Source organism: Pyxicephalus adspersus, chromosome 4, assembly GCF_032062135.1.
Source record: "Pyxicephalus adspersus chromosome 4, UCB_Pads_2.0, whole genome shotgun sequence".
Taxonomy (NCBI): domain Eukaryota; kingdom Metazoa; phylum Chordata; class Amphibia; order Anura; family Pyxicephalidae; genus Pyxicephalus; species Pyxicephalus adspersus.
Genome location: NC_092861.1, coordinates 3030271 through 3045934, shown reverse-complemented (window position 1 = coordinate 3045934; position 15664 = coordinate 3030271). Strand labels below are relative to the sequence as shown.

General features: G+C 40.6%; 1 protein-coding gene across 1 annotated transcript in view; it reads right to left on the bottom strand.

Moving 5' to 3' along the window:
* Positions 1 to 4523: 4523 nt before the first annotated feature.
* The window catches only part of LOC140327973 (mitochondrial peptide methionine sulfoxide reductase-like), a gene marked incomplete in the record, with an annotated part of 176562 nt that continues 165421 nt past the window's right edge, over positions 4524 to 15664 (bottom strand). Inside the window, 1 exon segment of the mRNA XM_072407230.1 lies at positions 4524 to 4963. Coding sequence (XP_072263331.1) covers positions 4802 to 4963 — 162 coding nt within the window.

Sequence of the window (15664 nt, the reverse complement as noted above, 5' to 3'; positions counted from 1 at the left end):
TCTCCACAAAGGCTCTCTTGGTTTAAAGCCCTATTTTACCCCCAATTACTATTGGGTTGATTTAGTACATATATTAAGGTTAATCACATGGCATCCTTCCTTCCCGTTTATCATTTTTCAGCAGCCCATAAACGCTCATGTGACTTTAACACAACAAAGGCCGACAACCAAAGGAAAGGTCTTTGCATACTCCAGTGATTTTTCTGCCTCCTGACACAAACACGCTGATTCCTAAAGTAACTGAATTCCCAAAATGCAATAAAAATCAGTTAAATATGTATAAGTACAAGAAAATCACATTTCTTTCACCTGTGCCTCATTAAAGAATAATCTTGCTGGCAAACGTCTGGTAGAACATTGATCTTGTAGAGGATGGAGAGGGGGAAATTCCCAGTCTGTGTGTGCAGAGATATTCAACCACAGAATTCATCTCACAAGTTTATAGAATATGGATCTGTAAAGTTAAATGGCAGCATTGTAGAGCAATAGGGCTTCTGCTTTTAGGGGGGTCTTGATGTATTGACCCAGAATGGCCAATCTGTTTCTTCCAGCCTTGTCAAGGTGGGAAATGCAGACAGGAATGGGGGAGGAAAATAAATTGCTGGCATGTTTCACTAACAGCTCTGTGTGCCCCCAGTCCCAACACACTCCAATGCATGGTCTGCAACAGAGGAAGGAGATTTGGGGCAATCCAATAAACATTTGAACCACAACCCTAAATAAGGCAGCCTCACAATGCCACAGAGGACAGACATAATGATAGATAAAGTGGGAAAACACAGAACAGAGATGTCAAGCTACAAAGTATTTTCTTTCTTTGCAAGGGGAACACTTTTTTTCTTGCTGAGCACAATGAAAAAAACATCACATCAAATAAATTTAATTCTAGAATGATGTCATAAAATCTATAGCATAAAATTGCCATGAAATGTCACACTGTAACAGAGGGAATTGACTGGGATTTTTGAGGTAATGGTTATTTATAAGTAATCAGCATCACAATATTTGTAGTTATGAAGATGTTAGATTGTTTTATGATTTGATATGTTTTTCTAGATAGAGCTCCAAAGTAGAAGGCATTGGCAACAGCCCCAAGTTACATGTATTGGTTTTGATGAGACTTACAACATATGGGTTTTAAAGACTGTCCATGTGACCAATCTACATCTCACCACCTTTGGCATTTACCCAACCTGGCAACCTCCTCCACTCTACTGCAGAATCCCTATTGGATGGAAGATGTCAAAAAAGAACATCCAACCTTGAGGCACCAGTAGACCACATTGGGCTCCATTCTGCTCACCCAAGGACAGAAAACTAAGCTTGCAGTGGGCACTGGATCTCTAAAATTGGAAAATTGTTGGGTCAATAAATCTTTAAAGATGGTGGACCAGTCACCAGATCTAAATCCAATAAACACATAGTAGAATGAAAAATTCACAGCATGTGCAGCTGACAAATTTACAGAAATTGCATGATCCATGTGGATGGAGAGGGGAACCATGCCACTGGAGCAGAATCCCATAGGAGTGCTTGTGGAATGCCACCAATAATTGCGTACCTACTCAGTATTAGTTTAGAGCTTACAATGAATTGCTTGGTCAGTATGTGTAACATAAACATATCCCTCTCTCTCTCTCTCATATATATATTTATAAATAATAAAAGGAAACCTTCAACCATAAGAAATTTACTAGCAGGACACAAAGAATTTTCGGTAGAGCCATTCAAAGGGTAGGCAATATTCATTTTGTAATGTGCCATTTCTGTGTATGACTAGCACCTTTAAATAGACATTTTCTTAAATAGGTGATGTGGTTTCGTCGTTACAGGTGCAATTCCCAAATAAAATTTATTTAATATTACACCTGAATAGAACACAACACGTGGAGTAAATTACCTTGTGCCATCTGTTCAAACATTCCGTGGTTGCTTCTCATTTTAGTTGCTCCGGGTAAATGCCAGTCAAATGTTTTTTGCAAAGCTTCGTGCAGTTCGTTCCGCTCAGCTAGTTTGGCTCGGCCCACAAAAGCGTTTTCAGAAAGGTGGAACCCAACCAAGCTCCTGCTCGGTCTTTTATGAAGGAATTCCAAAAGTAATTGAAATAAATAAGGGGAATAAATCGTTCTTAATTAGTCTGCGGGGTTTACGAAAAGAAGAATGCTGACAATATATAATGTTTGTGTTTTTGTTAAGCAATTAATTGCTTTAATTTTTCAGAATTGCCTTTTGAGTTGTATGAGTTTGAATAAATCTATATGAAGGTAATGGGGAAATGTGGGATGTTGTGAGCAGGGGAAAACAGGAACCCAATGTCACACCATTGCTGTGTTGTGGGATTGTATGCATGGAAAGCAACAGCAAATAAAGTCAACCTTTCCCATGAACCATGATGGATGAACTAATTCCTAAAAAACTAGTTACTTAGCTTCATTACTGAGCCACATATGTGAATATTTTCTATCTTCTGGTAAATTATGAAAGGTTTTCTTTAGACCTTTTTATTTAATAACCACGTGGCAATACACAAACTTTGGTGCAACACCATTCATTTTGGGGGGACTCCTTCACCTCCATTGCTTATACAGGTTTGTTTCTGTCCAAGGGTAAATTTGTTTGAGTTACAACTAAACCAAAAGACATTGGGAAATGATCAGATTATGCTTTCACATGGATACTTCAAGTTGCCTGTATGCAAGCACTTGGAGATCCCAGCTAATGCGTGTATCAAGAAGAATCCTGAAATCAGGTCCATGGCATCAGTGTCGACTCTGCCCACTATCCAATGGGCACCTTTCACTTGGTCATTGATTTCTTCTTATTATGGAGCACCATGAGTGCTGAATGCCCACTAAGAAAAAACACACCTAGGAACTAGTTCAATTTTTTGATTCATATAATTGACAACCCTTCTCTTGTTACTAAAACCCTAATGAAGAGGAGCTGATGAACCCCAAAAAGCATTGGCTTGTATATATCACCACTCACATGGATAAAACTAGACATTTATAAATAGTTCAGTGACCTATTTTGGATTAATTTATCTAAAAATAAAACCCAAGGAGACCATGAGAAACCATAGGTAATAAAACTACCTTCCCATTGTCCAAAATTACCTTCTTGTCAGGAAGATTCAGATGTATCTGTAGCCATGAATACTGGTCTGTTTCTATTCTATTGCTACATTCACTGTTAAGCTGGCGTTCCCACTATTCAATAGAAAAGTGTTTTATTGACCACTGAGGTCTTGTCATTGGGTATTAATGAGGCTAGTTGGTACTCCAGCTTGATGTTGAAGTGGCTACTTTCCAATTGACATATGTCCATTGGCCTCTAAGGTCTAATAATTGGATACTTTGATGCAGAATAAGCCAGATAGTGTCATCACACTGTTCAATACGCATTTCCCGTTGGCCATTTAGGCCTCCTCATTGCATACTGATAAGGGCTAGCTGGTACTCCAGTCATACCACAATCCAATGGACACCTTATGATTGGCCACTGAGGCCTACTCATTAGTAAATCTCATGCTGAAGGAACTAGTTAGCGTTCTGGTTTCTCAACTATTGAACATTTTGATTGGCCTCTAAACTCTTCTGGGTAGTCTGTTGTTGAACTAGAACTACTACCATCCCACCATCTAATTGCCACTTTTTTACAAAATGGCCTTTTCGTTGGATACTTTGATGTTGAGGAGGCTAGCCAGTGCCCCTGCCATCTTACTGTCCAAGAGACTTCTGTCTGTCGGCCACTAAAATCTCTTAATTGGATATTCTTATGTTGAGGAAGCCAGCTGGTTTTCCTGTCATCCCATTATTCAACAGGCACTTTTCTTGTGGCCATCTAGGTCTCTATATTGCATATTGATGGGTCTAGCTGGTACTCCAGTCATACCAATATCCAATGGGCGCCTTTTTATTGGCCACTGAGCTCTCCCTATTAGAAAACCATTGGGTGAAAAAGCTAGCTAGTGCTTTGGTCATCCCACTATCCAACTTTTCAATTGGTGATCTGGATAATCTGTTATTAAATTAAAACTACTGCCATCCCACTGTCTAACTAGCACCTTTTTTATTGGCCAACAAGGTTTTTGAGTTATATACTTTGATGTAGAGGGGGTTAGCCAGTACACCTGTCATCCCACTTTCTGACTGGTAACTTTCTATTGGTCATTGAGGTCTTGAGCATTGGAAAATTTGATGCTGAGGAGTCTAGCTCCACTAACTGGCAACATTCTATTGGCTACTAAAGTCTTTGCTTGGGATAATCTGATGTTGAGGAAGGTAGCTAGTGCAGCTTTCATCCCTTTTTTTTACCTTGCAGCCTTCTATTGGCCACTGAGGTCTTCTTTTCTGATGTTGAGGAAGAGAACTAGTGCTCCAGTTATTCCACAATTTAGTGGGCACCTTTCTTTTGGCCACTGAGGTCTCCAAATTGGCAGGTGACAAATTTACTTCAAGATGGGTTCAATTCAGAAATGTAAGGTTTTGATTTAATATGGGGTTGGTCAGACATGCGGCCTATTTCCCAGTGATCACATTTATTGTTTGCACAGGATATACAAATATTTACCAGCAAAGTCTGAAGAAATGGCCAGATTATCAATGCTTCTGTATACATTTATTGACCTGAGAATGAGAATATTTGGTAATAAATTGATAAAGATGGTAGTAATTAGCCATCCACTCTGGCAAAAAAGGCCCAGCATGAACAGTCCAGCAATACTGGAGGAGGCATGTTGGGTAATCCTTCTTCAGTCCAAGTGATGCAAGTACCTAAATGTACACTAGGCTATTACTGATTACTTTAGGCCGATTGGGCAGGAGACGCCGGTGCCCCCCAGGCCACAGTACCCCTTGGGTACCTTATTCAGGTACTGCTGGTGATAATCCTCTGCATAATAAAAGGAGGTCTCCTCTCGGATTTCAGTGGTGATATTTCCGTATCCATTCGCGGTCAACTCCTGTAAGAAAAAAGGGGAAATGTTCAAAAACTACAATTTAAATTTTAAAAATACAATTAAATTACAGGAGTGCAGATACACTTCAGACCATAAATAATTTGCTAATTGGAAAACCTTCCTAATACTGGTGACAATTATTGTTTACAAAGTGCAGATTACAAAAGTGGATCAATACCACCTAAGAGGATGTGGGACCAGATGGTGATGCTCTCTAAAGGGCTGGACCCTGGCTTAACTCCTATGGAAGGGGACTGGATACCCATGGCTTAAGAGCATCCTTGTGCACTTTTTGTGTTTTTTTTTTGCACATTCACTTGTTTTCTGTGTTATTGTTTAAGGAAGCATGGCATTATGGATGTCCCATGGTGCCCATGGTGCATTTTGCCTCTCCCAGCCACACAGCAAACTGGGCTGCCAGCCCCACGGTTTGACACCACCAGTCTGAAATGGTCCTTATATTTTTAGATCCAGAACAAGACCAGAGTAGAACATGTTTCAGGCCAAAGACTCACCTTCAGTATGACAACCATTACTTGATCCTTATAAAAAAAAAACATGGCTGCCTCCATGCTACCCTGCACAACTTCACATCTAAGGGAAGGTGTTCAAGTCATGAAGGTGGGACTCCAGACATAAAAGGACTCAATCACACCAGTGTGCACATGTTAGTGCATGCATTACATGCATTGAAAAAGTGGATTGCAATGCATTGTTAAAATTCAGTGTTTGATTCATTATTTTTCATTTCCACTATGCTTAGCTAGACTCTATGACGTGTATGATGTTTTATTTTTTCTTCTGTACACCACGCACAGGATATGGAAAAATTGCCGTGTGAAGTATATAGTGTTCAATGCCAAGCATGGAGTATTCCTTTAATCTGATCAGTTGAGCTGAGCAGACGATTTATTTGCTGCAGGGCTCACAATTTTCACCCAAATGTGGAGCTCTGCTTTGTTGGACGGTCTGTGCAGCACTTGGATCTCAGGCCCCTGTGGGCTGTTCAGGGCCATGCCTGTAAAGTCTGACAGATTTTTAGACAGATGGCTGTGTACACATTTTTGCCCAGCACACCATTCAGCTACAACTGCCATACTGTGTGCAGCCTCGGATGACCCATTTTGCATACTCAGACACGATAATGTATAGACGGTTAATAGCGCCGAGTTCTCTTAACAGCTTCGCTGCCTGAAAAAGGCTGAGTCTGTGAGAGGGCCGCATCATACTATGGGGGAGAGGTTCCACATAATGCAAGGAATATAAAATAGAAATTTCAAAGTGAACAGATGAACAAAAGGGGAAGCCAATATCCTTTATGGAAATCTTATATAAATATATTTATTTTGCAGCTTACCATCATTGGCTGCATTTGTGTTCGTTTTCCATATAATGCAGATGGGACAACATTGTTCCATCAGATTTTAAATCAGTGAGGAAGCATTGTCACTGTAGGATAGGAAGTGTTTTATGGTTAAAAAAAACAATTTACAATGATTAAGGACTGGTTACCTGCAATAGATCGCATTATGATTCTTTGGTTGGATTCTTCTAGTAACACTTCACCTGTCAAAGGGTGACAACAGTCACTCACCATATTGTATCTATGGTGGCACAGCATGGTCATCCAAAGACAGGGTTAAAGGACATATGTTCCTCTCCCTAATATGGGGAGGGGGTTCTGTAATTACATAGTGGACGTAAGCACTTCAAATTTGATATTTCGTATTTTCTGTAACAGTGTTGGATCCATAGATAATTCCATTAGGCATTCATTATGGCGGGTGAAGGTGATTCTTGTCCCGGATAATGTACTTTACCCATTGGACCAACATTGATGACCTATTGCCATTCTAAGGTCAATCTATCATATCAATTGATTTCAGTTTGTTATTTTTTTTACTAGCAGACCATTCAAAGGTTTAGCATGGCATAAATGCCACAATGTTGTAATGTCAGGCACTCTCTCCCATATTAACCCCTTTTCACTCCACATTCACCCACTAATGTATGAAGTCTATAGATTACATTTCACCTGCTTTTCCCTTTCATACCAGAGAATGTTTTCTTTACAACACACATTTCCCAGCATGCCATCTGACGCTTTTCTGTGCCAGCTGCAGATCAGCAGCGACTTGGCACAGATCCTTGAGCCAGATGCCATGTGTACTGAATTGGGTTGGCACGATAATTTGGTCATTTCTTGAAGTTAAAAAGAAAAGAAAATAAGCATGAAAAAAACATGCTGTAGTCAGCCAAGATGCATTTTTTTACTTAAGGATGAAAAGAAAATGCTGGGCAAACAATATCCAATCAGATTCTCCCTTTCGTGTCCAAACCCGCATTCAGAAAATGGATTTCTAAATCTGAATGATTATTAAAAGTTCTGCTTTTGGACAGTTTGATAAATGAAGTCTGGAGAAGCTTAGAACAAATACATAAGAAAAATGATTTCTGATTTTCATGGTTGCTGAACTAAATGTTGGCTTTTGGGATATTTCAAGAGCTCAAAGAAGGATATGTGTCCTATTTGACTCCATCAAGTCTTTACAAACCTGGACATCCCATTTCAAACCGTGGCCATTAATATTGAGTTGCCCTCAGATACCAGCCTCTATTTTTCTAACAATGCTTTCCAAAAGAATTTGGAGGGTATCTTTAAGAATTTATGTCCATTTATAAGGTCAGGTACTGATGGTACAGAAGAAGATCTGGCCTACCATTCCAATACATCCCAAAGATGTTCAGTAGGGTTGAGGTCAGGGCTTTGGGCAGAACACTAGAGTTCCTCCACACCAAACTGGTGACACCATGTCTTTATGGAGATGACCTTGTACACAGGGGCACAGTCTTGAGGGAACAGAAAAGGGTCTTCACCAAACTGTGACCACAAGGCTGGAAGATACTATTGTCTACAATGTCTTGGTGCATGGTGTTGTAATAACGAGACCCTTTGATGGAGAAATAGCATTGGTGAGGTCAGGTATTGATGGTGGATGAGAAGACCTGGCTTGCCATTCTAATTCATCCCAAAGATGTTTAGTAGGGTTGAGGTCAGGGCTTTGTGAAGGCCACTCGAGTTCCTTCTCACTAACTGGTCCTACCATGTCTTTATGGATCTGGCTTTGTACTCAGGGCCACAGTTATGGTGGAACAGAAACTCACCAAACTGTGTCCACAAGGCTGGAAGAGCACAATTGTCTACAATGTCTTCGTAAAACGGTATTAACAGTGTCTTGTTTTGCTGTCTGCACCCCATAATATTTGGATATACAAATACAATTCCCTTTCAGTTTTAGGGTTAGGTAATTTTTTTCTCCCCTAACCCCCTCTAAAAACTGAACCAGTGTGATTTTATAATTTTAATGTGTTTTTAGCCTCTCCCAAATCTTCTGTATGGCAGACTAAGAGACAACTAGGTGTCCTGAGGGAAAATACATAAGGAGCAGGCAAATGGATGGTGATATAGATTCCAACCTATGGGCCCTTAAATAGAATTTGGACCTGGGCCCCCCATTTTGAGGCAACTCTGCACTGCCTCTGATGGTCTTCTAGATTGAGATAATTTTGGACAAGCTCCTTTATGTCAGGAGGATCTCTTCACATTAGAGTTCTCTGCTTTACATTAGGAGACCCTTTTCAAATTTGGACCTCCCCTGTCTTTATCTCAAAGCCCCCCTCTAATAAAAGAGCCCCCTTTAAATCTGAAAACCCCTGTTCACACCTGAAACCCACTTTCTGTATTAGAGTCTCCCCTTTTCATTAAACTACCCACTTTACATCAAAGCTTCCTCAAGTTAATCGTAGAACAATCTTCTTACAGCTCTGAGTAGAACAGAGAGCAGCCAGACATTGGTCATGACGAGGTCCTCTCGTCATGACCAATGTCTCGATCAAGACTTCTGCAACCTGTATTTACACCCCTTCCGAAAGAAGGAGAAAGCACAGGGATAACACCCCATTCTTAGTCTGCTTTTGCTCTTTCACCATCTAGTCAGTGGGAAGAGAAGACACCAGTGTATTTCTAATTGTTAGTGTTGTATTCTCCCAGGCAGAGCTGTAAATCCCAGAAGAGAAATACCAGAACAGTCCCTATGAATGTATTTTATCTATGTATTTAGCTCAAAGATCAGATTTAAAAGACTAAAATTCAATCCCTTCTAGAAAACAAGCAGAGAGGAGCATTTTATGTGGGGTTATCCTCTAACGTGTTTCGCTTGTTGGGGTCTAAATGTAGGACCTGACAGGGCCTAGGATAAGAAGGGCACCTGTGTCTGGTTTTGCGCGTTCCTTGTTGAGTGGTAGACCGTTGTCAGAAGACAATTTCTGGATATCTTTGGAAATGACATGTTGAAGCTTATTTCAGTTTCATTATTGGCTTAGATATAGCTTAAATATCTACATAATCTTTCAATGCATTAGAGATAAAATTTTAAAAATCATTAAAGTTTGCAGGAAGATCTAGCAGTGGCCACGCCGTGAGGGGGGTCATCACAGCTCTAGACCTGGTACTCAGCGTGATACCGTGTCGCACCTGGTGAGAAGGAGGGCACAGGAAAACATTTGGCATTGCACGGCGCGATCCATGTGTTACCTGAAAGCGGCCAACTCGAGAATGGAGCTGATTCGCCTCTTACCTACGCCGCCCGTCCGGCAGCTGTCCCTGGCAGGTGTTCCCTTCCGCTATGGCAGATGGCAACAAAATTGGGATTTTTGGCAGGTCTGGGAGCTGCCGTCACACCACACACACGGCACGTACACAAACATGCACTGATATCAGCTGCGTGACAGCAGAAACCAAGACGTGTTACTACAACTTCTGCAAATGAACATTCTTAAAGGGCAATACTAGAGTAAAAAAAAAGAAAATTAAAGCTATAATTATGATATAAACCTTTTATGGGAACTGCTGATTGTCTTTTAAAGCAATCTGATCCACAAATTGCTGGTGGAGCTCTGCACGCTTGCCTGCCCCTGTTTTGTAGGAAAAGGAAACCATTCAAATTTATAGATATATTTATCTTCTTCCTCATTTTTTAGAGATATATTAGATATAACACAGATTAGACGCTTTATGTGGAAAAGATTCCCCCACTCAATAGATTCACTCTCCCCCGTTTTTTTTTTCTTGGAGTTTAATAATGCAGTGAAAATGGCTAGTATAACAGAAAATTAATGTAATAATATATCTATCAGACATTATGAGATTAGTTGTATGAAGTCAATATTCTGTCAAATAATGAGTAGAATTAATTGTTTTTTAGCTAAATAAAGAAATCATATGTATTGTTTTTTTGTTTGTTTGAAAATGAAAAACTTAATAAAGATATTGAAACACAAATTTATAGATTTATTTATTTCCTCATAGATATATTTTTTTTCGATTTTTTCCCCATATTTCATATCTATACCAGACTTCCGGATTTCATGTTATATATCTCTATTTTTTTTCAATATACTACATCACTTACATACCCGCCAATACTATGTACTATGTTTCAGGGGACGTTCAAAGTCCTGAAACACGTTGGAGTTTCATGAAAGGAGTCCGCAAAAAAAATGGACTATATATGTTCTGCTTTTGTTGCTTGTGTCCACTCTAGCAAAGAGTTGAGCATCGTCCACCATGGGAGAGCTGCTTGGGGAATATTTCATTCAACAATGCTCAACACCTGAATGAGAACACATACTGGTATGCAAGTTCAGCAACCCTTACACTTTTCTTCTACTACCTGAGCCATAAAAAACGCGCCACCTTATCAATCAGCGTTGTTCTCTCTGTGGTCTACAAATCCCCCCCTATGTAAAGGAGATGTATTTCAGAAAGCGTAAGGCATGTTTGAAGCAACCAGGGTTCCTCCAGAGCTTGCTAGGGATTCCTTGAGCAATTTGTGCCTCTCAGGTCAGTATAAGTGACACCAATGATCTTTTTGGGGTATCTGTAAGTCTGACATTATTCCTATTGGCCAGCAATGAGAGGAATTCCTCCTACTGACCACCACACTAATTTACTGTGACCTGTGGACTTAGTAAATATAGAAGGGGATCCCTGAAGACCCTAAAATTAATTAAAGGGTTCCCCTATGTAAAAATATTAAGAGGGCTGGTTTGGGGAGGCATGTCTAGTAGCCAGGCTTCATGTTCTCATTGACAAAGGAAAAAAGTAAGTTGTCCTTGGACTGTGACACGCACACACCTATAAAAAGATAAACTAGAATCATAAAAACAGCCCTACGGTATCAAACTTTGTGTAAATTACAACTTGTGATTTATTTCCTCTCTCGATGGGAAGGCTGGAAAGAGAATGCAGGAATTTTTATCCATGTCTACAGAAAAGTAACACAGTTTGACATATCGCTCGCGTCCCCCTTCAAACAGAAAATAATGATTCTCACGAGGTGTACAAAAGAGCCACAGCATTGGGGAGTAACAGTAATAGTTTATATTCAATCAAAAATGGAGACTCCAGAGGAAGCTGCAAATGTGTTTTCCATTTCACGGTGAGGATCATAGACGGCACGTGGTACATTCCTAATTGGTCTGGCTCCCTTATGAGTATGACAGATTACAAATTCTGTTTTCAGCTTCCTTCCAGTCCTGGAATTTACACACGCAGGCATAGCTTTCAAAAGAGAATGTTCTGTGCAACCATGTTGAAAGGGTTTGTGGGGTCGGAAACTCTGGTGCAGATATTTGCAGGAGCTTTCTGGATGATTCTGTGCAGGAACATCCTGTAATAAAGACCAATAATTCCTGCTCTCTCTCCTTGTGCAGAATGAAATGGTCTTGTCTCCGCCCCCTGTATTTTTTTGCAGGCTGTCTGTAGTGGGTGGGGCCTGCTTAGTCCCTCCCACAGATTTGCTCTATGCACAGGCTATGTGCAGCACAGTGATGAAGTCGCTATTACATTAAAAGAAATGTTTTGACTTTGCAAAGATAATTGGGGAATGCAAAGTGGATTTATATTATTTATTGGTAGGAATATATTCTTGTGCCTGGAGTTGAGCTTAATATTTTAAAAAATTCTCTGGTGATTCTGCCTTTAAGGTTCTTTCTGTTCAGGCTCTTCTTGATATTGGGGTGGCAGTGCTCTGTCCATGTCCCAGGGTTGAACTTCTACATTTCTACATAGGTTTAGATGGAGGTTACATATATGCATTTCAATGAGTCATTGCCCATTTCCAAACTGCCCAGTGCCATGTGTGCCTAAAGTGGAAAATATCAGAGGTCATACCAATGCTCATTGTGCAGGCACACAAATCCAATTTTGTCACCATCAGAAAACGATGCCATTGGAAACAGCATGGAGCCATGATTGAAGTGTGTTGGCATCACCGTCCCGCTGGTTACAAAGTCCTGTGGAACACATTGAAATGGATGACTCCAGCCCACCACAAAAGCCCCTTCTCATGAGATCACCTATTCTGCATTTCATAGAACTGCTGGACATACCAAGAAGGAACTCTTCCACTATATCATCAGAAGTTAAAGCTGGCTTTTCATTTCATTCCAATGCTTTTGATTGGGTTGAGGCCACTTATGTTCCTTCACACTCAACTGGTCAACCCATGTCTTGGGTTTCACCATTTTTAATAAATATTGTATCTCAGTGCTACTGATCTCCTCCAGCCCATACGGCTATATGGTATTTCTCATGGTAAGAACATTGGTCCAAGTCTTCCTAATGTGTGTTGGCCATGGCCACTTGTTCTTTCTATCAAAGGCCTTTGCAGGAATGGTGAGAAGCGGACAGAGTGTTGGCAACCCATAACTAGAATTGCTTGTATATGGGAAGATCCAGCACTGCTTCTGACGTGAGTGAAGTCACTGAAGTAGTCTCAGTCCTCCTGCATCATTCAAAGCGATGGAAATTAATAAAAGAAACAACAATGACCTCAGCAGGTGGTGCTGGGATCTCAGCATGCTGATGGAGCCCCTCAGGGAAGCCAAGGTGTTTCATATATCATTTTTACACAGACTGTCCTTTTTAACGTCATCTGAAAATCTCTAACAGCTTTAAGCAGGGCGATGGAGTACGCCGAATCAATCAGACGCAGATCTGCCTCTCCTGGAACGCTGCCCTCCTTTGATGAGCTTTGGCATGGATTGTCATTTGCCTGGAGGTCCTTCTGTTCCAAGTAAGTTCTTTAAGCTGCTTACAGTGCTGTCATCCCCTCCGCTGTTCCAGACATACGTGATGCCACACTCCACAAAAGAGGTTGCACGCTGCGCTTCCTGGACCCCATTTTCACGGTTAATAGAAGTCACGAAGGTGGTGGGGTTTCAGAATTGGGATAAAAGGATTAGCGAGGCGAAACTCCAGCAAGTATGTCATTCCCAGAATCCTTTGCAACAACATGTTTTCTATTCATTAACCAGTTCAGCTTTTACACCTGAGGACCTTTCCATGGGATGGAGCAATTTGTACAAGTTTCTTCTAGAGGCTGGTTTATTCGGCAATACCTTTGTCATTGTAGAATTTTTAGCAGGACTTTATGTTGGTGATATTACCTTTTTTTTTACAATTTGTAATTTGTTTCATAAGGCCTGATTAAAGTAAACCAGGGTTATTAAGGGATTAAACTGCAACATTGTAACTTTGCAGCCAGTCAAAAGGTCAGAAATTTTCTGATGCCCTCACTGAGCTTTGCGCCCCCATCCGATTACTGGTCCATCACATTACCCTGCCTCCTTCAATCTCAGATACCACTGGTCTGGATTAATGTTAATTTCTCCCATTAGCTCCTTTTCTGCCATCCCCAGCTTAAAAGCAGTGATGCCCGCATTTTTCACCGCATCGCTTTCTATGTAAATCTATGTGATTCAGCATGCAAAGCATTGCACTGAATAGGAAGGTGCTGCCTTATGACCTATTCTTTTTCAGCGCATTGTGAACCAAAGCCATAGGACATGAGGCGCATTGCCTTTTTCTTGCATTGGGCAACCAGTGTGAACAAGCCACCGTTGGATCTACTTATCACTTTAACATGCATTGTGCACAATTATTTACCTTTATTCTATCCGCTCCCTGAATTGCTCAGGTTGAATAGATTTGCACTCTGTTGTGCTTCCCCTCTCCTTATTGAAAAGCCGAAAGGTCGGACTCCATAAAATGAGCTCAGTAGAGACTTGCCACCAGCTGAAGCATCTCTTGCAGATGGCTGTGCAGATGTACGGAGTGCAATCAGGAAGCAGCTAGTTCACACTGTGCCTCCGTGGTGCGGGTAGTAATGCTCGCTACATCTGTATGCTTTTCTGGGGGAGTTTATCATGTGAGCTCTATTTATAAGGACTTGTCAATAAACCACTGGAAGCCAAATAAAAAACACTTTGTGCTGCTGGTAAGAAAACTTATGCTGAGGATGTATGGAGGCTACCAAAGCTGACCACCATTTGTAAAAAATATCTGGGCCCTGATTATGATGTTCATCTACTGTTTTCAGTACTGACCTGGGCATGCATGTACATTTGAAGTTCTAATTGATGATCTGTATGCTAATTTAAGGTCAGCTTGTCAAAAATTTGGCTTTATCCCCCCCCCCCCAAATTAATTTCGGTACATTGTGAATTAAATGTGCCCTGGTGACCCATAGTATGGTCAGTGACCTAACTTTCGTCCATTGCAACCTCTGCTGGTTAGATAATGAAGAAGAAACACAGAAAACATAGAAGAACCCTGATCTTCCCAGCCTCTTTAGCTGGGTGCACCACCCAGCACCATTCAGCATCCACCTAGATGTTTTTGGGTGGTTATTAAAGAGTTTGATCACAATGGAGGGGCCATCATCCGTTTGAAGCTTCTTCTCACCCTGGGGAGAACACTGAAGAGTTGATGGCAGAAAAAGCCTAATTGGTTCATCAGGTCTGGCGCTTTTAGTTTTTATAGAACATTTTTGTAGCATAATTAACACAGCCACTCTGGAAATGAAGGAGGCTAATATAATAAAGGAATACTTGAGTCTCTATACTAGTTGCATTTATTTCTTTGCATCAATGGATAATGTTCAGCTTGAAAGAAAACATTAAATTCCCGAAAAATTTTACTCCACGGTTTCTTTGTGTTTCTCCCCAGCTATTGTTGGTTAACTCTGCTTGTCTAAAAAAAGCACAAACACAAAAAAAATTATATTCGAAAGAAAATTACAATGCATGGTGCTTGCTTTTTATATTTGCGTGTAGAAGAAAAGCAAAATATGATTTACAGATGAAGAAAAAGCTGTTGTATAGAATTAAGTTATCGTCTGGCCAGGTAAAAGCCGTGCAAACTGGGAGATGCCAATCAAAAGCGGCAACAAAGCAGGCGGAGAAGAAACCAGTGTAGCATTAGGTGACACATTTCACAGGTTCACACGTCTGAAATAATGAAAAATCTGATCTGTTTTGGGAAAACGAAGGCTTTTATCCAGAAATACAAGATAATGGATCAGGTACATGGTTTGGTATTGCTGGAAGGTTAGTCAAAGCAACGTTTCAAGATGCAAAATAATACACTCAGGGAAAACAATCCTCTGACAAGTATAATATTAGGTGTACAGTGTGGGCTAAAACTACAAAGCACAAATATTTGATTTGAGTTCTTTCAGAAGACTGCAAAATGAGGAAACAGTTGGTCAGGCACTGGGAAAAGGAGATAGAATTGTGGTGTGTATCATTAGAGGGGCCACCAGCAGGAGGAAGGAGGTCCTGATTCCCCTATATAGATAG